Here is a 27,529-nt window from a genome sequence, read left to right on the forward strand (position 1 = left end):
GTCCCCAGTTCACAAGTTCAGTCCTTGATGATCTCTATATAGCCTGGGGAGTGAAGAAAAATCTTACTACAGCATACCATCCCCAGGCTAACGTAACTGAATGAGTGAACTGGACCCTGAAGCATATGATTGCCTCCTATGTGGGTGAACGCCATCAGGACTGGGATAAATGGCTCCCCGAGCTCCAGTTTGCCCTGAACACCGCGATGCACGAAGCCACAGGTGAAACACCTGCTTTGGTGGCACTGGGCAGACAGCTGAAGGTCCTGTTCGACTGACTCTTACCCAGAGCCCCTAGTTCACAAATCACCCTCAACAATAGCACCTTAAAACTAGAAGAATTTCAACAGAGAATCCAACAGAGGTTGGTGGAATTGACATCCAGACATGCCTAGTTATATAATGCCCGGCGGAAGGAAGCACACTTCAGGCCGGGTAACTTGGTCTGGACTAGAGCCCACCACCTCTTGGATGCCAGCAAATGGTTCTCCTCCAAGCTTGAGCCTAAATGGTTAGGTCTAGCATTAATCTTGAAACAAACCGGTCCAGTTAATTTCCAAATTCAAAGGGGTATCGGCACTAACTCCAAGCTCAACACTATTCATGTGGCCAATCTCAAGCCGTACTTCGGCCCTCCCTTGTCCAAGGTTGGGGGGGTGGGGGTAAATGTAGCAGGGCTACATAGTAATAGTGTTTTCAATGTTTGTACTGAGTGCGTTTTGTTTCCATCGTCCCGTTTGCTGTTTATAATGTGTACGTCAGTGAATGTCATCCCCGTAAATACAGGGGAGACGGATGATGGAGAGAGACTGTAGCCCCAAGATGGAAAGCACCTGTTTACAATAAATCAATTACATCCGGCTCATTACTATATAAACAATCAGGAGGGAACAGACGGGGAGGAAAGAGAAAGACGGAGATTACATTTCACTACAACGAACCATCATCACCTGCTATTTTTCCACATCGCGCTTTGGTATCCAGTTTGTTTTTCATTCAGCCGGACTTACTTCAATTCAATCATCGCCAGAGACCCCGGGGTTGGACTACATTATCCACCACACGTCAAGGATTCACGGTGAGGTTGGTCCATTTTTTCCGGGAAATTCAAACACATCACTTATCTGTTGACCAGTCATCCGTATTCAGGACAGTTGTATACTCGGACTCAAGTTCACTATCATTGGCATTTTCCGTATTCATTGTTATTTGTGTTTTGTGTTTGTTATATGTTACTGGGACAAGGGAGGGTTTGTTATTGTATATTTGGTGTTGTAACTTTGTTGCTTTGGTGGAGGGATATGCATATATATATATATATATATATATATATATATATATATATATATATATATATACTTATTTTCTATGCGTGAAATTTGCATTTTTTGTTATTGTTTCATTTAATATATCTATCCATCTATTTTTACATATCTGCTTTTGTGTGCTTAAGTTTAAACCATTGATTGAGGGGGAAATATTATTTATAGATTAGCCTCAGTAATTTATCCAGTCCACAGGTCTTGGAGGTGTAGCTGCCGGCTGGGTAAGGGGTCGGCTGTTACAACCTTATAATTTACTATCAGAATGTCACATTCACCTGATATACATAATATGAAAAAACGGTGTAATAAATTTGGCCTTTCACCTATGTCATTTCCTAACATTTGTCATAACTGAATAGCTTTTCATCAAAATTACAATGGTCAGACCTGCTCAAACAAAGAAGGAATTAACTACAATTTTTTTTAGGTTATGTTAAATAGTAATTGCAAATTTCATTGTGTGTGAGTGTAGCTTATGTGTGTGTGTGTGTATGTGAGTGTGATTCTTGTGATGGTCTAGAGCTCTGTCCGTGTCTCTTTTCAGCCTTTTTCCCATTCCTGGTGAGATAGTCTTTGGGACGCACAGCCCTGAAATGGATTATTGCACCTTAATTACATACCCCAAAATAAATTATACTATTACTCTGCTTATGTAATAAAGGAGCTGCAAACAGCTGAAGAGTAGCAAGTGGAACAGAGTATTCATATGATTAAATACCTTTGTTTACACCAATATCAACTGAATAAAACAAAAGTAAAAAATTGTGCTTTAGAGATTCATCTCCAAAAAACTGGATTTTACAGCTGTGGAAACCAGGCCCACTCCAGCCGCCACAACCCTAACACAGACAGGCAGAGACACAAGTTTACAAGTTATGACTACCAGTAACCTACAACCCAGCTACTCAGCTCCAGACCAGATGCTGACAGCCAACGACGTGTTTTGGCCAGGTAACAACCAGCACCTCTCCAACTATGCTCCTGCTCAGGCATGTTGGTCTATGGAACAGACGGCGCACACCGATTGCCTGTTTTGGCCTGACAATATCGTCCCCGGCTCCAGGTACTCTGTTCCTAACAGCTCGCCTCCAGACCAGCCATCTTGGCCAGACCTTCTTATGCTTTCAACTGACCAGATCTATTGGCCTGAGCCTCCGTTACCTGCCCCTGATGATATGTATTGGTTGGACAGTCTCCTGGAGAAGCGCACAGTACCTGACATTTTTGTACCTGCTAATGATGTTCCGGGGAGCCTAACAGGGGCTGAGGAGATAGCCATTCAGGCTATGCGGCAAGAAGAGGCCGTGGACGAACTAGTAAAGGATCTGGCCGCTTGAAAAATATTGCACAAGGAGGCTGATTATGCGGTTATGGACCTTGAACAATGGCAGATGGATTTAGCAGACATGACAAATGTTATAAATATTTGTTAACCTGTATCGATGTACTTTCTAAGTATGTGTGGGTACAGTCCCTGAAGAACAAAAAGGGTAAAGAAGTGACAAGAGTCTTCCAAGATATTCCGAGCGCCGGTAGAACTCCAAAGAAGCTCCAGACTGATAAGGGGAAAGAGTTTTTTAACCGAGATTTTCAAAAGCTGCTAAAGAAGATTGGAATAAAACATTTCACCACAAGAAATTAATTAAAGGCATCTGTGGTGGAGAGATTTAACCGCACACTAAAATCTAAAATGTGGAAATATTTCAGTGCGTATAATACAAGAACCTACATCGATAAATTGTCGGATCTAGTATACTCTTACAACAAAAGTTATAATCGAAGCATAAAAATGGCTCCTTCTGATGTAAACACATTAAATTCCTGGAAAGTTTTCAAAAACTGTTTGAAGTGGTCACTACAGCTGAGCGATTTCAAGGAGTTGGAGTGACCAAGAAGGTTGACGACTCGCCGCAGAAGGCAGTGGGAGTCAGGGAACCTCGGGAGGCTGAGCTCAAGAGTGAGCCCTTTGGCCATTGAGGGAACCCGGGTCTCGGTCCGGCGAGACAGCTGTACGTAGCCAGGGGACAGAAGGCAACCTGAGCAGAGGAAGGTTAGCTGCAGCTGCAGGTAGGGTGACTCCTCTGTTGCAAAGCCCGTTGGGATAAGCAGGGGAGCCACCAGGTAGAAGGAAGAAGGCACCAAGTGTTTAAAAAGGAACTGCTTCCAGCCTGTTAATTTTAACCTTGTTCTAAAAGGATTTATTTATTATGGATTTTAACCTCCATTTTTGCACATTTCTTTTTATATGGATTATTTATTTATTGAACTATGGAGAACTGCACTATTTATTTGAACACTGTTTTGATGGTTTTGTTGATAGAAGCACTAACACTTTTACACCATCCCCTTGCTCTCAGTGTGATTTGTCCTTATGTGCCTGCTCATCTGGTTACATTACTGACGGTGTTGGGTTCAAGAGGCTTCCAAAATTGGAAGAGGGAGCATGGAGCAGGACCCACACCATCACAGGGTTACGCATATAGTACTTAATGTGAATTTAATGTTAATTGTGAATTTCCCCTTGGGGATTAATAAAGTATCTATCTATCTATCTATCTATCTATCTATCTATCTATCTATCTATCTATCTATCTATCTATCTATCTATCTATCTATCTATCGTGCATCCGGAAAGTATTCACAGCGCATCACTTTTTCCACATTTTGTTATGTTACAGTCTTATTCCAAAATGGATTAAATTCATTTTTTTCCTCAGAATTCTACACACAACACCCCATAATGACAACGTGAAAAAAGTTTACTTGAGGTTTTTGCAAATTTATTAAAAATATAAAAACTGAGAAATCACATGTACATAAGTATTCACAGCCTCAGCTCAATACTTTGTCGATGCACCATTGGCAGCAATTACAGCCTCAAGTCTTTTTGAATATGATGCCACAAGCTTGGCACACCTATCCTTGGCCAGTTTCGCCCATTCCTCTTTGCAGCACCTCTCAAGCTCCATCAGGTTGGATGGGAAGCGTCGGTGCACAGCCATATTAAGATCTCTCCAGAGATGTTCAATGGGATTCAAGTCTGGGCTCTGGTTGGGCCACTCAAGGACGTTCACAGAGTTGTCCTGAAGCCACTCCTTTGATATTTTGGCTGTGTGCTTAGGGTCATTGTCCTGCTGAAAGATGAACCATCGCCCCAGTCTGAGGTCAAGAGCGCTCCGGAGCAGGTTTTCATCCAGGATGTGTCTGTACATTGCTGCAGTCATCTTTCCCTTTATCCTGACTAGTCTCCCAGTCCATGCCATTGAAAAACATCCCCACAGCATGATGCTGCCACCACCATGCTTCACTGTAGGGATGGTATTGGCCTGGTGATGAGCGGTGCCTGGTTTCCTCCAAACGTGACGCCTGGCATTCACACCAAAGAGTTCAATCTTTGAATTTTCTTTCTCATGGTCTGAGAGTCATTCAGGTGCCTTTTGGCAGACTCCAGGTGGACTGCCATGTGCCTTTTACATGGCAGTACTATCTATCTATCTATCTATCTATCTATCTATCTATCTATCTATCTATCTATCTATCTAATGTGAATTGTCCTGGAAAATAATAACCTACTCCTCTGTTAAAAATCTACAGAATTAGCCTATAAGAGTCCCAAAAGAATAAAACTGATTTCCAGGTAAGGGATACCTATCATTAGTTTGTATGCAAATATGTCAGTGTACACAAAAAACAAGAATAAAGACAAAAAGGCATTAATGTATATGGGAAAAAAAGAATGTATTATTATCATTCTTTAATTTAATATTATTTATTGTATCAGTATGCTGCTGCTGAAGAATGTGAATTTCCCATTGGGATTAATAAAGTATCTATCTATCTATCTATCTATCTATCTATCTATCTATCTATCTATCTATCTATCTACATTCAACCAGGAAGCCATCCATTTGCAGTTTTCTTGACAAGGCTCTTAACCATTTTAGACACACTGTGCATATTGCACTTTATGGACCCCACAAGTAGATAGGTTTGATAATTGTTAAAACGTGTACCATTTTAATATATTTGGTGGACACCTTTATCAATTTTCATGACCTTACAATATTTTAATGTTCTCAAAATTACATTGTGACATTCGGCAGCTAAGGGATTCATTTATGGCATAGCCAAAAATTAATTTAATTGACATTATTTAGACCTTTTATTTAATTGAGGAGTTGTGGTCCTATGTCATATTTTAGTCTTGCTTGCTTTGTTAACCTCTTTGTGACTACAACTTACTGATGGGCTTGATGTACAACTGGGAAAAGCCACTGGCCATCACCTCTTCTCTCCATCAGTCACAAATAGGAAGCAAACTGAAGGCTGCCCAGTGCAGCACGCTGGAGGTTAACAACAAACTAATTGTAATTTCAAATTTAAGGAAGTAGCCCTAACATAACAACTAAATGCCAGTTGAAATCCCCATCTCCAATAAAATTGACTTTGAAGAAAATTCCACGAGTAGTCAAGTAAAATGACATCTTTAATTGGCTAACTAAAAAAGATTACAATATGCAAGCTGTACATCTTGATTACATCTTGCCTGAAGAAGGGGCCTGAGTTGCCTCGAAAGCTTGAATGTTGTAATCGTTCTATCTAGCCAATAAATGGTGTCATTTTGCTTGACTTCTCACTATATTCATAACACGGTACAATACCCTAGTACTAAGAAAATGCACACAAAACACTTTTTGGACCACAATAGAAAACTGAATTTTTATTTTTTTAAACCTTAGTGTTATGTTTGCCCCAGGAAAAATGAGCCGGAAACACTGAATTGTTTTCAACAAGAAAAGCTGTCAACATAAATAGAGTAGAAAAAGTATGTCTAGCATGCAGATTCAGCACACATCCTTCTTGTCACAAGCAGACCGCCCGATGTAACTGGGACAGTAGAAGTGTGCTTCTTTATGTACTTTTCTTACAATACTTTTTCTTTTGCATATGAGATGGTAGAATGTGCCTGATGTGCACAGTTGACGTCTCCTTTGTATTATTGTAGGCTGCCACAGCACAAGGGTAATCGACAACATTTCTCCTGACATGAACTTTGATAGTTGCAGCATTGTGTTTAAGGGAATAATGTATTGCTTGTACTTGCACTTGACAGCAATTATTTTGCCTTTTTGTCATGTGGCTGTTGTCACCAGAATTCACCAGGCATATCATGGCGGTGTGGTCATGATATGTGATGTATGCATCAGTTTCACTTTCCGTGTGAACATCTGATGACCAGTTCACATCGTCATCGATATCACTTGATTCGAGCAGTGGTGCAGTTTCAATTCGTTCTAAAACTGCCTTTATGTCCTTTAGTTTGCCATGTTTTTTATTACTCATGAAAACTGATGAGTTAACTTAGAGTGGCAAAATCCATCCATCCATTTTCTAACCCTCTCAATTCAAACACAGGGTCACGGGGGTCTGCTGGAGCCAATCCCAGCCAACACAGGGTGCAAGGCAGGAACCAATCCCGGGCAGGGCGCCAACCCACAGCAGGACACACACACACACACCCAGCACACACTACGGACAATTTAGAATCGCCAACCCACCTAACCTGCATGTCTTTGGACTGTGGGAGGAAACCCACGCAGACATGGGGAGAACATGCAAACTCCACGCAGGGCAGACCCAGGAAGCAAACCCGGATCTCCTTACTGCCAGGCAGCAGCGCTACCACTGCGCCACCGTGCCGCGAGTGGCAAAATGCATACTTATAAATAACATAGATGTTATTTTGCTTACTAGATGGCAGCAGAATACTGTCCCAAACATTATTCAGGCCTAAAAATGTGCATTGAATCTTTAAATGTCACCTCGTGTCTAACTCAGGGTTAAGTGTTAACTGCATAGCACTCCAAGCCCGAGTCACGTTTGAGGTTAATGCCAAGAAGGTTAATTTAGTTATGAAACAAATCTCAAGCAAGGACATCCTATGCATACAATGTATGGCCAAAAGTACTTAGACATCACTCCAAATTACTGAGTTCAGATGTTTTAGCTGCATCCTTGTTAACAGATTGCTTATACTGTAGCCATGCAAACTCCATTGACAAACACCGGCAGCATAATGTGTCTTACTCAAGGGTTCAGTGACTTTAAATGGGGCACTTTCATAGGAAACCACCTTGTGAAAGTAGATCTGCTCCAGTCAACTCTACGTGCCATTATTGTGAATTCGAACCATCTAGGGCAATAACAGCTCGGCCATGAAGTGGCAGACCATACAAACTCAAAGATCTGAAGTGCATGGCAGTAAAAATCACCTGCTTGAAACTGCCTCTGAAAGAAAGCTCAGCACAAGAAATGTGGTGGGGGCTTCATTAAATGGTTTTGCAAGGCTAAGCAGCTGCACATAAACATAAGATCACCATTGGACTCTGGAGCAGTGGAAACATCCACTGGAGTGATAAATCACTTCACTTCACTATCTGGCAGCCTGATGGATGAATTGGAGTTTGGCAGATACCAGGAGAACGCGACCTTCTGCATTGCATAGTAGGGCCACCAGATCAAATGTCGCTATTCAAATATAATTTGAATCGATATGGAAAAAAAAGGTGAAGGCCACCAACATTGGATTGTAAAACAACTGTCCTTTGTAATTTAGGTTTTGTGATATATTTTGGATGTTATTTCGTACATGACGTCCACAATAAGCCTTTTTTTATAATTTGAATTGTTAGTTTGTATCATCATTTATAAAACAGACAGATTTTCCTGCCTCACTTCTCTACTTTTGGGTTAATAGATTTACTAACAACAGATTATTAGCACTTGTGCAGCACCCTAAAAATGTTTTGTTCCTGTTTCATTTCACCCCTGAACCCGAGATCCCCGATCTGCTGTTGCATTCCTCATAGCAAACAAAAGCTGGCTTCCTTTTTCATTAAGCAGCATGGGAAATAACTGCCTTACTTCTGATTTTCATTTTGTTATTATGACAGCTTTAAAAATGCCATTTTAAAAAGGATGGTCAATGTCAGGAAAGCATACTTAGCTATCTCACTCAACACGTGTCTTTTGGAGGCTGCTCGCTTGATGCATAATTCCTAAAACTTCTTAAAAATAAGAATTAAGGTTCTGTGTGTTATGTTTTTTATCCTGAAATCTGTAAAGCAGGAAAAGAATATAACCACTGCATGCCTTCTAAACACAGAACAAGCAAAAAAAAATAATGAAGCACACAAATGTCTATTAAGTACAAATGTATACATAATAGAACTCAATTTCCTTTTGACCGACATTTGCAAATATTTACTTATTTTTAGTATGAGTATGCAAATCCTAATTTTTGTCTACAGTGAAATCTGGTGGAGAGGGGCTAATGGCCTAGGCATCTTGGTTCCAGTGAAGGCTGTTAATGCTATAGAATACAAAGACATTTTAGACAACTGTGCTTCCATGTTTGTGGCGAGCCAGGTCCATAAAGACATGGAGGAACTGGAGTGTCATAGGTAAGCAGACTGTGAGCCATATTTTTTCACCCTACATCAGTAGCCAACCTCACCAATGCTCTTTTGATTGAATGGACATGAAATCCCAAAGACACACTCCAAGATCTTGTGGAAAGCCTTCAGAGATACGTGCAGACTGTCATTGCCACAAAGGATTTGGCAACACTGTATTAATGCACATAATTTTGCAGTGGAACGTCCAACAAGGTCATATAGGTGTGAATGTCAGGTATCCACAAACTTTTGGCCATAAAGCATAGTAACAATTGCAAGAATGTGAAAGTGACCCGCTCGCTCTCGCTTATTTTACAGACTCTGGACATCAAGGTTTTCATGCTGCTACTTCACCTCCCCTCATCCAGCCATCTGCTCTGGGTGGTACTGCGCCAGGTAATGTGCCAGACCTCTTCTTGCATATACTACCTGCCCATCAGCAGCCTCACTCACAGATGCTGCACCAGGAGCCCAAGGTGCTTTTTATTCAGTGACTTTTAAATGAAGGGTAAAGCAGGCAAGCTTGGGGTTTGGGAGACACTTCATAAAACTACTGCAGAAGGAGCCTCCTGGATGAGCAGGAAATCTGGCTGAAAGCTTTTAGAGCAGATCAAAAATTGTGATTATTTAAACAAAAAACACGTCGGTAACCTTTGGTTGAAAGGACAGCACACATTTGCACAGGAGAATATTTTATTTATTCAAGGAGGGCCTTCCTAAATGCACTGGATTTCTCCAGAATTTCCCAAAGTATCATTCCTGCAGTAGAGACCTACATTACTGTCTGCTTTTCCTTTCCACTAATGTAAAAGTTGACATTTTACTTCAAAGTAACCTCAATGGCCAACATCAAGTCATTTTCAAAACTGATATTTTGACTTGTGTACATCTGTACAGCCCATATTTCACTTTTAAAACAAAACTAAGCCAGTCTAGATGTGTCTGGTATAGGACATTTCCCATCCACCACCTGCTTTAGCTGAAAGCAGACACCCACCTCAAAGCCCACTTTTCTTTCAAAACCATATTTGAGAGAGGATCAAAGTTCTGGGCCTGAAGTGCTTAGCTCCTGTATGCAGAAATGTTAATGTCAAGTTTCTAGACTCAGAACAAAGTCAATAAACCACAAAATCAAGTGTCTCATCATCACTGAACTTCTGGTCCTAGGAAAGAATACACCTCTGGAGATTCATTCACACCTCATCACCTTGTCCAGTTCTCTTCATAAACCACAGTCAAGACATGGATTAAAGTGGTCTCTTGTAAGAACACCTCCAAAATAACCCCAATTAAAATGGAGCATAATGATAACACAGCACATAAACACAAGGAACAGTCATTAGATGCCATTCTTCATTGAAAATGAAACATGAGCCAGGTCTGCATATAATGGGGGACCAGAATGGTGACCCCCAAAAGGAAGTATCACCCTATTCCACCAAGATTCTCAAGCTGATGAATTCTGACAAGGAGATATTACTATTCCATAACAGAATGAAATGGGGCTTCATTGCAACTACAAAAGGGTGCAAGCTAACAATCAACAAAACAGATGCAGGATCATTTGCTGACAAAGTCAAGGCCCAGCAAGATCATGTGCCATTTGTGAAGCCGAGGGTGTAATCCCTACTCAAGCCACTAAATTGCTACCTAACAGGTCACTCTTTCCCTCGTGTGCTTTGATGTTTGACAGTTGTTCAGGACAAACCTGCAATTAAAGTCATCTGCCCCATATCCATCTGTTTCACAGCACAACACATGCACTGCTCCGTCAAACTGTAGCTTCAAAGAGGTGTCATACACACTCCATGCACCAGACCTGCCCTGTGTGACAATCACTTACTCCCCAATGTGAGAGGTGACCTCCATAGAATACACAAATGAAGTAAACTATAGAAGAATGGCAGCAAAAACAAGAAGATTTATTGTATTCACATAGAAAAGGTTCATAAAGCATGACATGTTGGCTGGAGTTCACAGACATCACGCTGAAAAATAAAACTTCTTTGCCTTTTGTAAAGGTCAGCCTAAAAACCTTCTCACCACTTGAATCCTAAGTTGCTCAGATCATCACACAAGGCTGTTGCCACCAAGGATGGGTAAAGTATTAATTAAAAACATTTTTAGGATTTGCATAGTAACTGATCAAACATGATGATGATCCTATAAAGACAAAAGGGCCACCAAAGCTTTACCCAGCAAAGCGTTGGTCCTGGCTGTCATACACCTATAGCATAGTGCAGGAATGATCATTTGTCATGTGTGTCTTGCCATCTAGGCTGCAGCCATTCAACACAACCAACCCACGGTCATCCAACAAAAGGCACGGGTGAGCAAGTCAAACTGCAGCAACACTCCTTTACTGGGGAACCCTGAAGCTATGACAGAGCAGCAAGACATGATGAACAGCAGCTCATTGACAACACCTGCAGAGGACAGATGCTGTCCAAGGAGGGTGGATAGCTTTTTACTTGTTTTATGTAAAATGTGCAAGAACACATTTACATACAGTATTTACCAGTAGACCCTTAATGTAGAGACTACATTTAAGGACTTCCCTAATCAGATTATTAAATACTAAAAGCAGCACTATATTTGTCATTACATCTTAATTGTAATTACACTCCTAAAGCGGTTGTGTGTAAAGAATCTGCATGTAGACTTGTCACTACATACATTTTCTTGAAGCACACTTGTAATAATGTTCAGGATTTCTTGAAGCAGTTTAATCTTCACATCCAATCAAGTCTTGCACATTTTATTTCCACTTCAGGAATAGAAATGGTTACTTCCAAAAGCTCTTATTCTGCCAGTAAAGCTAATGTCACATTGTACAACTTCTATTTGGAGGGAATGTCAGACTTGACAACTGGTATTGCCAATCTTGACGCCTGGGCATTTCAGATGCAAAACTAGAAACTGCAAGGTATGACAAATGGATTAATTTTCTTGGATATTTCTAAAGTATCAAAAGCACACAACTTTTTCTGAGAGTCAACAGCATCCCACTTGAGCCCAAGGTGTATGAATGCTTTACAAAAGACGAGTTCATCTCCAAACTCAGACACTATTATGATACAATGAAATAGAAAAGAGTTAAGCATTTAAAGCTATAGCAATAACTAGAAATATTTAAAATGTCTTGCATTGCAAAAATCATACTACTGTGCTTTTCTGAATGCAGAAAAAAAAAAAAAAATACCTGCCAACTATAGGAGATCAGTTATCATCAATTGCGAATCTGGTTTGAACAAAAACCTGCAACCACTGAACAGAGTCTGGGAAACCACCGATAAATGAAGCATATGACTGAACATTACTGGAAACGTCATGCCATGTGACATGGCTTTAGCACTTCATTTAATTTTTGCTGAGCATGTGTCAGAATGCTCTCATATGGTACTACTCCCAATCTTCTTAACTATGCAGACAATGTCAACCCGAGACTAAATGACCTCCCAGCTCCACCAAATTGCCATTTGAATTGTTTATTACAAGTAGCATACAAAATAGCAGGTGTCCTTAAACAGACCAGTAAGTGAATAATGTAGCAGTCCTATTTCCAGGCAAACAGAACTCTTGGCATTTTAAAACCAGGTAATTCACATAAATGTACCAGGTTAAAATCATTGTCCAGATAAACTTCCAGGCACATTCTCCATCACACAGGGGTGCCTAATGAAGAGAGAACTGCCGGTTTAGTACTTGCAGGGCTCTTCGCTCTGTGCCATTATTCATCCTCTATCGCTTTTGATTTTTTCTTCTTCTTCTTTCCTGATTGCGTCACTTCTGGTACAATGGAAGGCAATTCTTCTGCCTCTTCCTGCATAACTTCTTTGCTTTTCTTCTTTTTCTTTGTGGGAGGAATTTCTGACACTCCATTCTCTGAAACATCCGAAGTTCTCCGTTTCTTTTTCACTACTTCATTTTCCTGATGGAAGAAAACATTTTTTAAATGGACTTTTCCAAAAAAAAAAAAACAAAACAAAAACACAACATGCATACTGCAAACACTACAATTACACTTCACCTATCAATTAAAGAAAAACCAAAAGAAACTGGTCTTGGGGTCAATCAAAATGTCACCTTGCTGTTTAGTGTTACCTCTGCTAGACCTGGCCCCACACAGTCACTGCAGGGCTATGCATTCTCTGTGAGCTCTGCTTACATTGTGCAGATACACACTGCAGTTTGGCATTTTATTCACTAACAATGCAGAAAAATGTCATTTTCTGAATGCAAGTAGGTCAGATGTGCAACCACCAATAAAAGCCTTCACACTGCTAGAACTTCTAGGGCCAGAGAATGGGACCCATCCGGCCACTGCCCTTTGCAGTTCTGGAACACTTAACCAAGCTTAAAGCTATACTCTTACTTACCATATGTTTACAGTAATGTCAGATTTTGGGGGGGGGGGGAATAGTGATAAAGTTCTTCTATGGAGAGCAACACTGAACAAGCAATATTAAAACCTCCATGAAAAACCATGTCAAATAATCCAGGTCAGTTTTATGCTCACAAATGTATCAAACACATACTTTTTCAAAAATATTGTTAAATGAATCATTCCAGAAAATCCTCTCTGAATAGCTAGGGGAAGTGCTCTTAGCAGGATCTAGCCTGAAGACCTCCTCCACAAAATAACACTTTCCTCAAAATTTATTCCAAAAATGTTTAATGGAATTTTTACTTCATCTACATGATTTTACATTGAAAGAGACCAATAAGCAAAGATGACTTGCCTCCCCATTGCTTGGAGCCTTCATCTCTTTTTCCTCCTCTTCTGCAGTGGCCAAAGCTTCCAGTCTTCTCTTTTCTTTCTTTTTCTTTTTCTTCTCCTTTTTCTCAATCTTTCGTTTGAGTTCAGCAGTTACTTCTGATGCCTAAAGGAAACATACAAATTAAGCCAAAACTACTCAAGACAGGATTCTGCCGAGTGGAAGATCCTCATTACCCAAACCATTTGCATTCTGTGGCATTTCTACCCCAATGTTGGGGGGGGGGGGGGGGGAGAAAGATGGACCCCAACCATAGCCACACATTTCCATTTACTTATTAATCTCTCACCCCTCCGCAGAGGAATTCCAGCTCACTCATTACCCTTTTCAACTGCTAACATTTGTCGATTTTTAAATAAAACCTCATTTCACACTGCCAAGGAGATTTAGGCCTAAATCTTGAATGGGCTATTAAGAAGGAAAGAGAAAGGAACACACACACACACGCACCTGCCACCACAAACCCAATTCATAATCAAATCAGAACATTTTGCCCATTTGGCAACAACTTCCACCTGTCCCTCCGAACAACATTCTATCCAACATACCTCAAAATGCACAGCACAAATTTATGAATCCTTCAGCTTAAGTCCTGAAAGATCAAAGCAAGCCCTCCCACTGACCGAGGTTCCTGGCATTTTCAACATGACCTACACAACTGTTGAGTCTCAACCCCCAGACTTCCTGCATTTAAAAAAAAATTGGCTCCAAGCAGATTGTGGCAATTTTTCCCCATACAGGAGGAGTTTTCATGAAATTAAGGCTTTACTCCCAACCCTTGTGGTCTATACAGGCACATCAGATTAACTTTAAATACAGCAGGTCTAAATCAACTTGTATTCATTCCAAAAAAGTTCACCAGAGCAAAACACCGGAGGATTGCATATTTGATAAACCTGCACATACCCTGCTAAAATCAATCTCTCTCTCTCTCTATACCTATATTATATATTATATAAATAAAAATACCAAACACAGTGTACATTTATCATACTGCTACATTAGATGCACATGAATGGCTACACCTGAGAAAAAAAAAAAAAAAATCAGAGTGCAATGAAGGGCACTTTCGATAACAGCAGGCACAAGCATGCAAATGTGTCCTTTGTCATGAAGTCCGGACATTGTTTAAAAGTGTAGGCTCATAGCCCAGCATGTCACAGGAGGCCACATCAGTCTCATTACATCAGTCTTGATCCTCCACAGATTGTCAGGTAAAGGAGGTCACATCATCTGTGGCCACAAACCTACTGTCACCCAAGAGATCTCAAGACGACCAACTTGCCTCTGCTACGGCCTCCTTCATCACATCAATATTCTTCCGTGGTGCTTCACCAGTTTCATAAAAGGAAAGCCTCTCCTCAACCTGCTCACGAAGCTTATCTCCAAAGACACTTGTTGGTATCTCTAGAACATAATGAGAGGACAATTAAAAGGGACATTCCTTCCACTTTTTTTTTTTTTTTTTTTTAAAAAAACTTAAGCAATTATTCACAAAATTTGGAGAACAAAAACAACAGTATTACAAATTCGAGAAATGAACTGCAAGAAACAGGACTTGTAGTGAAGATGCACTTTCCAGGCAGATTAATTTTTTGGTCATGGCTGGAGGCTAAAAGGTAATTCTCACCATTTGCAAAACATGCTGCACAGCTACAGGCCACACTACTTTATTCACATAAGTGACTGGAAAATTAGTTATTTAGCCTGCCCGGTAAGGTTATCTGAGATGGCCTGTCTCACAGCAGAGCACCCATAACTTTTTTTTGCAAAAGCTGGCAGCATCAAGCCAACCATTTTTTTCTCCCACCATTTATAAATTAGGAATTCATTTGTCACATCATGTCCTATCATGCCACATCCCCTGCAGAAAAACATGCAAGCCTGAGAACTTTAAGTATACCACCAGTCAAGTTCCAACTCAACTTGCAGCGTCACTTTACTCTCACTTTATTTTTAAACCGGGCTCCTAGGGATCAACCTCTATAAAGTTGTATGATCTCCTGTGACTGAAAAGTCATGATATTGTGGCCATTTATGCTTTAAGAAATTTTCACTGCACTCTCGTCAATTCTGACAGCTCAAAACCCTCATCTGACAGTGCAGAAACAAGTCAAATACAATACAATACACAGGAGACTTTCTACATCTCAGCTTTCTATGCCTTGATGTTGATTTTTGTACATCCCCACCTTGAACGTGTTAAGCGCCATAAAATCCTTTGTTTCACAGATATAACTTCGTATCTAAAGCCGGATTAACCTAAAATGGTTGCTTAGGCTGATGAAGCAAAAATGCCAACTGTACTCTGCTGCAGTTCACAATTTACACTACCTGACACTTGAATTTGGGATGGTCAAGAACAGCAACCAACCAGTCCAAAAATAAGCTGAAACAGTAAAACTGTTCTGTACTGCCAGAGCTATGGCAACTTACTCTAAGGGTAAGCCTTAAAACACAAGTATGGATTCAATACATTAAAAGTCTGCCCATTGAGTGTGCTCAATATTAGAATTCTTACAGGCTTTTTTGCTCAGTTTAGGGTTTTCAGCATTCACCACTGGTGAAATCCTGTTGACGAAAAATACCAGCATCATTGCTAAAAACCTGCAAGATGTCCTCCAAGTATTTTCTCTCTCAAACACAGCCTTAACAATAGGAGCTTATCAAAATGTACCAAACCATTCATTAACTCACCAGAAAAGCAGTCTATCCTGGAGGCAATGGTACACTTATTTGCCAAGTACCGAGAAATGCGTCCTTTGTTTTTGGCTGCAGCACGACCAATGAATGTGGAATGAAAGATTAATCCATACTTGGGCGTGTTTCCTCTAGTCTTCAATGCTCTGTAAAACATGCACCCGTTTGGGAAAAGTACAATAAAAGCAATGCAAGAGCCCCTCACCTGGAAAGCTTTTTTCAAGCTAGCAACTTGATGGTCACTAGAAATTTTTGTAAGAAGGTACTGCAAAATATCAGCTCCTACTGGCCCTTAGAGAAATCTTGTCCTTCCCCTTCATATAGGCCTTTCCTTTATGCCCAAATGTAAGATGCAAGTGGGATTATACTTTATTAATGGCAATGCATTTTAATGTTTGCATACACCAGTGCTGCAAAAAGTTTAAACAGGTTATTAAAAGTCTTGACTGCAAACTAAGGCAGCATACATCAAATTCATTTTTAATCCATTAAGTGGCACTGTGGCATTTTCAAAACGCTATCACATTTTAATTCTGGTTAATATGTAATAACATATTTAGCACATTCTTCTACTTTAAGAATCTTTGGACACCTGCCTGCACAGGTTCTATGTTGCATAGAATGAAAGCACTACAGTCCCCCTTAAAGTCTTTCAAATATTCATGTCTACAATGCCACCTGACAATTTTATTTATTGCTATTGCATGCAAACACTTAAGGTCTGTGCAAAAATAAACAAAAAAACAAACAACCAACGGGGGAAACACTGTGGCAGATCCTTCTTACTGTGATCCTCAACAAGAATCTCCTGCCATTACCTGAACTTCAACCTTCTGTTGCACTTTGATTTTTTCAAAAAATACTCCTGTATTAGGTTTAAAATTTCTTACTGTGCAGTATTAAAACAAAGATGAAGCCATACAGCAATTTACATTCAGAAATTCAAATAAAACGATTTTAAATTACATGCTCATGTTCATCATTTATGATTAATGACAGTCTATTATTACATGTACTGAGAACTTAACATGTGGCTACATGGCATAAAAACTAATCTCTCATTTAATCTTATAACATGAAGTAAGATTAAATGACAAAGTAATTGTTCCAGACTCTTAAAAACAAACACTGGTAGATTTCCTACCCTGCTGTTTATTTCTATACCAAAATCCACAACTTGTATGCAACCAATTGCTGGTGGCTGCTCAGAATCTGGGGCCTAGGACAATCATTCACAGTACTACTGAGGCAGGCTCAGATAGCAACAGGTCATTACCTAGAAGCACCCAGTTATCTGCCATCATAACAACCACCTTGCAGTTATACCTGAATAAAGCTTTCTCAGCACCCAGGATTTGCACCGTTGAAGCAGGGTACTTTGCCAGATTTGTCAAACTGCCAGCGTGCGAGATGAGACGAGCGCCAACCTGTCAGAAAGAAAGCCATATTACTTAATAGTATATTAAGTATTTCACAATATCCACATGTTCACGGATTTATTCATTCAATCAGCTTAACAGTTTAAAGTCAATGGGACTCAGTTCTTGCAGTTAAGCACATGACAGAAGCAATCCTGCACAAAGTGCAAGTCCATCACAAAGCCCACTTACAAATCTCTAGAACACAAAAACAACGTGATTCATTCAAAAAGGGGTGCATATTACCAGCATGTGCTGAAAATTAAATGGTAGCAAGGACACTTTCAGTTGATCAACTGCTGCAACTGAAAATTTGCACTTTACTTTGGCACTCAACCAATTGGCACTGAAGAGATACATTTTCAAGACTAGATGTGTAACTTGTAGAATTATAGAAAGACAAATCTTAAAGCTTTAATAAATAATACATTTTAATGTGTATAGCACCTTTCCCTTTAAAATGTCCAATAGTGGAATAAACCTGGCTGACAGTTTAGTTCAAGGGTGTCTACATGGAGATTCACAACACATGAACAGGTTACTGAAGAAAGCTTATGAAGCAATATTTATTTTATATTCGCAAGATTATATAAATGTTTTATAAAGAAGATGCCATTGCATTGTATTTAAACATGAAGACACCATAATGTATGGACTCCGATGTGGCAATACACGTTAAATCATGGTGAATTTTGAAAAGGTTCAGTGCTGTAAAAAAGCTTGCTCTTTAAAAAATTATTTTCTACCATCTCTTCCAAATACTGATAAACTGTTCATTACTAATAGAGTATTTAATTCATTCCATGCTTACGCGTATGTAATGAATATATAGACATCCTTTAAATAGTGTTATTGACATTTGTTACATTAGATTAACGTTCTCTACGCATAGTTAAGTAATCACTAATAAAGGCACTTGATTCTATTCAATATTGACTGAATTAGCACTGTGAATCGAAATCTTGCCTGCACTACTGTAGATATGCACAACTTTGCTAAGCAAAATGGTGCTTCTGTTTATCAACAGTAAGGACAGTGCCACTGAGAAGTTATTTCAAGCCAAGGCAAATTATATTTACACATTTTTAAAAATTCCAAACTTAAAAGAAATTACCTACCACTTCACCAATGAGAGCTGCCAAATTAGGCGCAACCTGGCTCATCTTAGAACGGAGATACTCTTGCAATCCCTTCCTATACTCTGCCAGGGAGATTACTCGTCTGGAGAAACTCTCAATGTTGATTAAATCAATAGGAGAGATATCCATACCTAAGATAATTAACACAAACTCTTAGGACAATTTTGCACTTTGAGGCATAGAAGGAAACCATGTCTGCTTGGATATTCAGATCATAATAATATCAGTCATGATAATCAGTGGATTGACAGATTTTGAATTCACATCATTTGCATCCAAGGGCATTCGTAAGGAGATATGACTGCAGATTACAGTGAATATGTACTAACCCATTGAGCTTTTTGAGGCCTCAAGAATAGCTTGTGCTTTGGCGCTGTCCATCACTACCTCTTCTAAAGCTTCTAGACTTTCAGATGACAGTTCCTTCCGATTTCCAATCAGCTTTGCCAGACAGCAGTAAGTGTAGTTATCACTAATAATCTTGATTAGCTCTGGGAAGTGATACCCATACCATTCTCTAAAACAAAGAAAAGACAAATTCACATTCACTCGTTAAAATAAAGCCATACCACAAAATTTCCTAAAACTGTGCTATACCTCATTAAAATCTGCTACATGGCTTTTGAATTGGTGAAAGCACTGAAATTTTCAGCATCTTAAGCAAATCTATCTCCCAACAAATCCAAAGAAGCAGACAAGAACAAAGCCTGCTCCTAAAGGATGTAAAAGGAAAAGTTATTATGCCTCCCTTTTCTATACAGTCAGTGCTGGAATGGCACAAACTGTGGTAAGCAGTGGGAGGGTGGCAGCCAGTATACAGTAAAGCAGACTAATGGTTAAAAGATATACAGCCCTCTTGTAGATTTAACACTCAAGAAACACAGACCAGTTTGTAACCTAAATGACCATGTAAGCCAATGTCTTCTTGTTTCCAACAGGTCATGGAAAATAGACACTGAAAGGCCTTTATTTTGAAAGGGGACACTAAAGCATTCACACACCCCCCAACTATATTTTTTAAAAGTAATTGTCAACCAGAGTATATCAACTGTCACATGTGTCAATGTAAAAGGACTCAAACTGCTGCTGTGTGATAAAAATGTTACATTTTAACATTTTGCTGCTTTAAAAATTGCTACAAACACATTTTAAAAGCTAACATTTCTGCTACATGTTCATAAACTACTACACATTACAGTGTTAGGGAAATCCAACTATTTGACAACAAATACTTAACCAGTTTCATTTTAACTCAAAAACACACATACACAGATTGAAAAGCCAACAAATTAAAAATTAAAATTACCACTTTAACTATTATGCTCTGGAAGGGAAATTACTCAGATTTCACTAACAAAGCAGGATTCACTCCAATTACATGAAGAGTATCATGGGAGAAATCAATTTACTTCAGCACTTGTTTTAAAGGAATACACCACCCCAATTTTTTTAATATGGTATTTGTCCCATATAAAAACTGTATTGGGTATAGTAATGGCCAAGTAAAAAACTTCGTTTCCACGTAGAAATTGCATATCAAAGATTCAAACAGACTCAAAGTAGTTCTTTACCCTTAGTACTTTTTTGTTCACACTTTACTATTAGTCACACAAGTAATCTATCAACAATTCTCAGCATGTAATCAAATACTGACCTGACTCTCATTGCAAAGGTGTTTATGTCCTTATCTAGCTGATCCAAGAGGGCAATGGACTGGATTATCATATTGTCTGCTCTATTCACATTGAATTTTACCTTCGCTCTCGAATAGCTGTGACCCAAACCCAGCTGAGCTTTGGAAGCAGACTGAGCAGTAAGACCCTTCACCAAAGAATGGAAATGTAATCGAATACCTGCAGAGAAAAGACATAACTCACCTGGTCAAAACATAGCAAATTTTAATTCAGGCAAAAGCCAGAACTTCTGTGTCAAAGGGTTTCAACTCTAACATCAAGGAGTAAAAGTGACAGCCTTCAAGCTGCATCCACACCATCCATAATAGGCAAACACACCCATTCTCCTATGGGTACCTGGATCATAATGCATCAAATGGAAATGCATCATATCCAAGTTTTCTTCTCTGTCTATTTGACATGCATGCAAAACAACACCACTACAAAAAACACTGACTTGTTTGTCCTGTAGCAGGAAACACTCAGAAAGTTGTTTTTTTCGGGGGGGGGGGGGGGGGGGGGATTTGGGGGGTAGCAAGAGAGAAGCTGCCACAGACAGAAGATTGCAATATCAGTCTTTACATTAAAGTGGTGCAACAAAACTAAAATTTTGCACTTTAAGAGACTATGCTTGTCGGAGTTTGGATGGTGAGTGAGCTTGTACAGCAGTTGACATTTTCAGTTAAAAAAAAAAAAAAAAAAAAAAAAAAGAATTTGATATTGCTTAGTATGCAATAGGCTTGTTAGCTTTACAGTGAAATATATCTGATTTTACTTGTAAACTTGTTAGGTACATAAGCCTTGCATCTTTGTGATAAACACCTTATGAGCAATGGACAGGTTTGCAGCTTTTTTAAAAACTCGATCTGGTTTATATTATGCGTGCATCATACAGTGCAAGTTTTGGAAAGAATCATACTATACAATTAAAATGGTAATCCATATTTATATTACCTAAAGAATAAATATCTAGCTAGTACACTACACAAAAATGAGTATTTTCATAGCAAAAAAGATATACAGTAGACCCCCGCGAAGTCGCGGTTCAGAGTTTGCGGCCTCAGTCAGTCGCGGATTTTTCCTTAGAACCTAACTAATAATTGTTAGCAGTAACCGCAAATATCCTCCGCAATTTTTATGGCTTTTTTCGTGGCAATACTGTACTGCAGAGAGAACAGGAAGCAGCTGTAGAGAAAACAGCGACTTGGGATGGTGAAAGTAGCCAATTGAATTTGAAACTGCAACTCCCAGCAGTCGCTGCAGTGGCTCTGATTGGTCTTCTGCCGAGAGTGCTGGTCAAAGGATGTCAGCGCGGCTTTTAAGAAGGGGGCCGGTGACCAAAAGCAAAAAAATTTTTGTAATCTGTTTCAAGTTCCTGTCTGTCTGCCAGCCTTCTGTTGGGTTACCGCCGTTAAGGGGAACAGGGGTGGTATCGTTTTCTTATTTCATTTGTTTTCATTAAATTCTTTATTTGCTGTTTGTTAAACCAGTTTGCTTTGTTTTTGTCTCTCAAGGTTGGGTGCACCCTTGGAATCTTCACCATAAAAATAAATAAATCACCATCTTCTCGATTGCGCTTACTTAAAAGCCTGAGCAGCACGTGTCATTTTTGGCCGATTGTTTGTCTCTCTTCCCCCAAGCATTCTCTGCTCCTATGATGTTTGTCTATTGTTTAAAATCGATAACTATAGGAGACAGGTTTGTTTGAAGAGTTTGAATGAAGTTCAAACTGCACTAAGACTAGCCTGCAAGCATCTGCACTTACCTCTGTCTACTTGCATGCAGCCAGTTTAAGTGCAGTTGGCTCAGTGATACACATCCATGGTGTCAGTTGCACTTTGTACATATTGTTCCAGTAGTTTTTACAGTTTATTAGCAGTGTGTAAAATGATCAGTGTTGCAGTAATTATGATGCTCTTTGCATGGGGAAAAAAAATGTTCTGTTAAAATTTCACTTTTTCTTTGTGAATTGTGACGTTTACTTAAAGTGCAGCAAAAAAGTATTTGGCGTCCAGGGATGCATTAACCCCCAAGTATGTGGCAGTTTAAGAGTTAAAGCCCCAAGATGCTGCCGAAACGAGCTGCAACGTCTAAGGCTTCTGGCAATGAAAACGCGCTTGCATGAATTACCTTACATAGAATGGTAACATCGGTATTTTACATTCTAGCACTGCAGGAGACATAGCAGTACAGTATACAGGTTTACCTTTACATTCTTTACTTCTAATGTAATGTATTAAGCCGAGTTTGAAATTAAAGTGTTTTGGGGCATATTTAGGTTTTTTTTTTTTTTTTTTTAAACCACATCCAAAATTTGCAGTTTTTCACAATTCACGGGTGCTCTAGGAACATAACCCCCGCAAATTTTGGGGGTGTACTATAGTGCAATTGATTAAAAATTTAGCAGTATTTAACTGTCCCTATTAAGGGCATCAGTGTGTGAAAATATATTTCGTTAGACAAAGACAAATGGTGAAAATTGCATTGATAAAGTAAGCTTTGTTTCAGATAAGCACATTATAGGAGAAATTAAACATTGACAGCTTATTGTGAGACTTTTTCTTTCATGACATTACATGAAATGGTCTGTACATATTTTAGTAGTTAACACATGGAATTTAAGGGAAATTTTAGTATTTTTATGGCCACTAAAAATAAGCCTACAGAATTTCATTTTCTTGTTAAAGAATGAACAAGTTAACACCTGTGGTCTATAGTTCAGTTACATAAAATACCAAACTTTTAATATTGAACATCACATTTCTACACATCTGGTTATGCAGGAGCTCAGCGTGAAACGATTTAAAAAAAAAAAAAAAAAAAAAAAAAATCTGGGCCAATACTGATGCTGATTAATTCAGCAACATGAAATAGGTTATCAGTATCAGCCTTAAAATCTGAATCAAAAAAATACGAAATGTAATAAAGTCTTGCATTTTCAGCCAGGAGGTCAAATACTCAAGTCTTCTCTCAGGTTTTTCTGTGGCACTAATTTCATACTTAAATTGTAACCACATTCTGACAACTGAAGAACAGACCAGACAGGGGCAAAAAACCTCTCAGTGTTAAAGAATGGTGGGGACTTCATTATCGCCACTTTTGTACTCACTAGTTTGTAATGCAACATATGAAAACATAAAAGTTTACAGGAAACGTTTCTTGGCAAAATTTATATTAAAAAAAAAAAAAAAAAAAAAAAAAAAAAAAAAACCAACATTAATAAACATTCCTGGATGTAAAAGGTACACTTAAGGAATCCAGCTGAAAGCAGTATGGAATGAGGATGTTGTCACTTGAGCCCCAAAGAGAGTGGAAAATATGCAAGAGAAGTAGTAGCTTAGGTAATAATACAGATTTTGTGCATCAAACATTCGGTCATCTAGTATTTACATATAACTTATGCATTTATTAAACAAAAAGGTACACACAGTATATACGATTCTAAGATTCCAAACTACCTACATCACCCCACCTACTGCATGACAACGGCAGCCTTACAACCTCACCTCTCAAAATTTCTGCTACAACTCCACCTGTCTGACAAGACACACCAAGTTCCTCCTGCACTGCAGCACCAATCTTCCCATCAGCAACACCCAAAACCACCTTGCGCTTCTTCCCAGAAGGTGGGATATTGGTCTCCAGAAACAGCTTTAGATCTGCATGTATAATACCTGAAACCATAAATACATTATTTATACAGATATCACATGAAAACATTTTATTCATTAACTTAAGGCACCCAGTGTTCAGTTAAATGTTGACATCAAAGTAAGTCAGTAGATTGACAGATTATTAAAGCATCATAACATCGGGGATATGTAAACAGTTCTGTGTAAATAACCAGCATTGCACACAGTTAACTCATACCTTCAGAAATGGCATTTATGTTCTCTAGAGCAGACTGTGCAGATTTAAATGGTAAAAAGGCAGTCAGTTGGACAATGGTGTTAAATTTGCCAACACTCAAAACACTCTCCTCCACCTATAAAAAGATAGGAATTTAAAAATTACAGATTGTAAAAGGTAGTGCAACATGTTTATGAAAATGTGGGCTTTTCCAAGACATGAAAAGGTAACATCCAACATTTAATATAAAGTGCACAGATTGCTTCTCCACATTTAAAGAAGATCATAAAAAGCATTAAAGAATATCATCAGGAAAACAAGATTTCAAGACAATAGGAAAAGTTCAGGAGTTAATATTAATTTAAGCAGATGAAAGAAGAAAAAAAAAAAAAAAATTTAACAATAGTTAAAAAGATTACAGTAGGCAATGTGATCACCACATTGTACAAGGACATCCTATCACATCTAATCTACTGGTGCAAAGCTCAACACTAATATAAAATGTTAAGTGTGCTGATGGTGAAAGGTAATGTCACTGCTGTATTGTGCCAGACACTCCACTGTATTCTGTCAGCAATGGTGTAATTAAACTTGCATGCATGTACGACTATTTAATTTTAACCTTATCCTCCCCCCCCCCCCCCCCCCCAATACTGGGCAATGCAGAAAAACTGAGGAGCACTCACTAAGCTGATATAGTAACTAAGGTCACACCAGTGTAAAGGACTCGTGAATTGTCCCAGTGGTCATACATCTCTTCAAGAACTTATTTATGCAAGTTTCCTCTATGCAACCCCCAAAACTTTCTCTCCCCCTTCTTCAAACAAACTGTTGTAGGGAAGGGAAAAAAAAAAAAAAAAAACCCAAACTACTTATTCACATCTCCATAAACAAATCAATGCTTATTACCTGAGGTAGAAGCATGCCAATCTCTTCAGCTTCCTTTACTACAAATAGGGCATACCCAGCAGCATGCTCAAAGAGCACGTGTAGCAAGACCTGGGATGGGGATTAAAAAATTCAAAAGGTATAAGAAACATCAAGTGAACCCAGTTTATAGAAGTGTTGACACAAGACGCAGAGTCATTTTCTTAATTTCATCCACTGCAGCAGACATCTTGAAACTGATTCATGGCACCTGATAAGGTAGTCAAACAATGCAGCTTGACCTTCTGGTAAATATTTTTAAAATGCTTTCAAATGAGCTCCACCATTTACAATATCTTACTAAATGAGTTTGCAAATAGTTCAACACATCTTACTTTTCATTTAACAACTCAAACCCAGTATGCATTACCTATCGGCATGTACTTTATAATGCATGGAGTAATAAAATGCACTGCATTTTTAATTCAACAGATAGAACGTTGCAAACATTTAGTAGGGTCCTCCAGAGCGATTGCTAAAAATACCATGCAGCTGCAAACAAACAGTAAACTTTAAATAAAACGATTACAATGGGATACCAAACATCAATTGTGAACAGAAAGCTTATTTGGAAAAAAGTGACCCTGAAAATTCTAAAATCAGAATCAGAATCAGCTTTATTGGCCAAGTATATGTACACATACAAGGAATTGGACTCCGGTTTTTGCATTTGTACATTGTATGATATAGCATTACGGTGGTGCCATGAACTCTGCATAAACTCTGCAGACGAGACACCCAGTAGTGTTTCAGCGGTTAGATATAAATGGTGGACTATTGGTTTGAAGTGTATCGCGGTCAGATCTAATTACTTTTTACTAAGCATTGCAGCACAAAGTGGCTTACACAAAAAGGCACAAATGAAAACGTCATCTCATGTTACCTATAACGCTGCGTTAGATGTGTGTACAGATCCACACATGTGGCCCGATAATCTGAAGAGTATTTTATATTAAAAAGAAAACGTAGAATTTCAAAGAAACCAATAGTTACTCCTTGCTAAGTTTCTGTTACCCACAAATCTTACAGAACATTTAAATCTTTATTTAAAAAAACCGCTCCGAAATTGATTTTTGACAGGAATCAATCCCAGAGGAACTTTGTATAAAACATGCAAAATCAAAAGAACAAGCCCCTGCTCGACTTATTTAAGTCAGATAAACGTGCAAGAAAAAAAGTGTGTCCTACTATGTACGTGTCAATTAGATCAAGCTCAAAATTACAAGCACATTTAAGTAATAATTCTTATAATAAATCGCAAATTGCTCAATATACACCTTCATTTTCTGAAGTCAATTTAAAAAAAAAAAAGCACTTTTTGGCCTAGCTCGTACACGTGCCGCAGGACCACGTGGACCTTGTCATGATGGGCCGCGGCCGGTTCATTGGTCCGAACTACATATTCTCCCAAAAAGGAGCAATTAAAATCTCTGCAATAAACACGAAACCCTGAACCAAACGAATGACTCAACCAACGGACAGTACAACCATTAATAGTACCCTTCATTATCCCCCACGTGGCAAACCTCTGCAACATGTGGTGCCCGCCCCAGGAAGTCGGTTGTATGATTACATTTCGTTAAAAACGACGATTTATTAACAAAAACGCGTTAAGCATGCACAGCTGTGATAATACTAATCAATGGGGCGCGATCTTTAAATTTGATAATCTGACGGACTTCGCTATACTTTACTGTTGCAAATTACTTTTCGTAAATGGAAAATGAGTCATCAACCGAGGTTTTCCTTAATGCTTGCAGATAGCACGACGTCAGGTTACATGCGCAATAAGTATAATATGTCTATAATAAACAATGTACAGGCATTCAAGTAAGTGTGTAAAAATGGCACCATTTTCTTCTTAGTCCACTACTCACCATCTTTCCTTCGCGAGTTCTTCCTGCGTTAATACACCACGACCAGCAAACCCCGCGAGAAAAGCCTCCCCTCACACACGCGCAATGTACGCTACACCCCCCTTTTCGTTTATGCGCATGCCTGATAACTAGCAGCTGGCGTTGGCTCATGCGCTAGAGCCTGGTGGTGTGAGAAGGGTCCGGCTGCAGGTCGTAGACTAGGCCTTCCACGCCCCCGGCCTTCCACGCCTCCTGCCTTCCACAGTCCGCCCCACAACCGCCTATAGTCCGTAGAAAGAGAAGAAGAGCTGCTGTATAGTTTTTCCAATTCGAAAAAGAAAAGGAGCTGGAAACGTTTTCTGACACGGAACAATGGCACAACAAAACCAGGTATGGACTCACAGAAT

At 39.1% G+C, this 27,529-nt stretch overlaps 1 protein-coding gene and 1 non-coding gene across 2 annotated transcripts; both read right to left on the bottom strand.

Annotated features, from left to right (window-relative positions):
* Window positions 1-10,682: 10,682 nt before the first annotated feature.
* Window positions 10,683-27,296, bottom strand: nop56 (NOP56 ribonucleoprotein homolog). Its single transcript, XM_028804649.2, has 12 exons — window positions 27,144-27,296; window positions 25,249-25,338; window positions 24,361-24,475; window positions 23,997-24,164; window positions 20,472-20,670; window positions 19,147-19,334; window positions 18,797-18,948; window positions 17,587-17,687; window positions 16,258-16,406; window positions 14,846-14,967; window positions 13,525-13,665; window positions 10,683-12,713 (listed from the first exon to the last, which is right to left on the bottom strand). The coding sequence occupies exons 1-12, from the start codon at window positions 27,291-27,293 to the stop codon at window positions 12,513-12,515; spliced, it is 1,776 nt and encodes a 591-aa protein (XP_028660482.2). The 5' UTR covers window positions 27,294-27,296; the 3' UTR covers window positions 10,683-12,512.
* LOC114655215 (small nucleolar RNA SNORA51) lies at window positions 19,482-19,621 on the bottom strand. Its single transcript, XR_003716877.1, has one exon. It is a non-coding gene; the product is annotated as a small nucleolar RNA SNORA51 (small nucleolar RNA).
* Window positions 27,297-27,529: the final 233 nt, after the last annotated feature.

The sequence above is a fragment of the Erpetoichthys calabaricus genome, chromosome 7 (genome assembly GCF_900747795.2).
Source record: "Erpetoichthys calabaricus chromosome 7, fErpCal1.3, whole genome shotgun sequence".
Taxonomy (NCBI): domain Eukaryota; kingdom Metazoa; phylum Chordata; class Cladistia; order Polypteriformes; family Polypteridae; genus Erpetoichthys; species Erpetoichthys calabaricus.

Coding starts and splice junctions, on each gene's coding strand:
- nop56 (XM_028804649.2), bottom strand. CDS start 27,293: ATGAGCCAACGCCAGCTGCTAGTTATCAGGCATGCGCATAAACGAAAA. Junction 24,165..24,360: donor CATAAATGCCATTTCTGAAG/GTATGAGTTAAC, acceptor TTATGGTTTCAG/GTATTATACATGCAGATCTA. Junction 18,949..19,146: donor GGCCTCAAAAAGCTCAATGG/GTTAGTACATAT, acceptor TAATTATCTTAG/GTATGGATATCTCTCCTATT.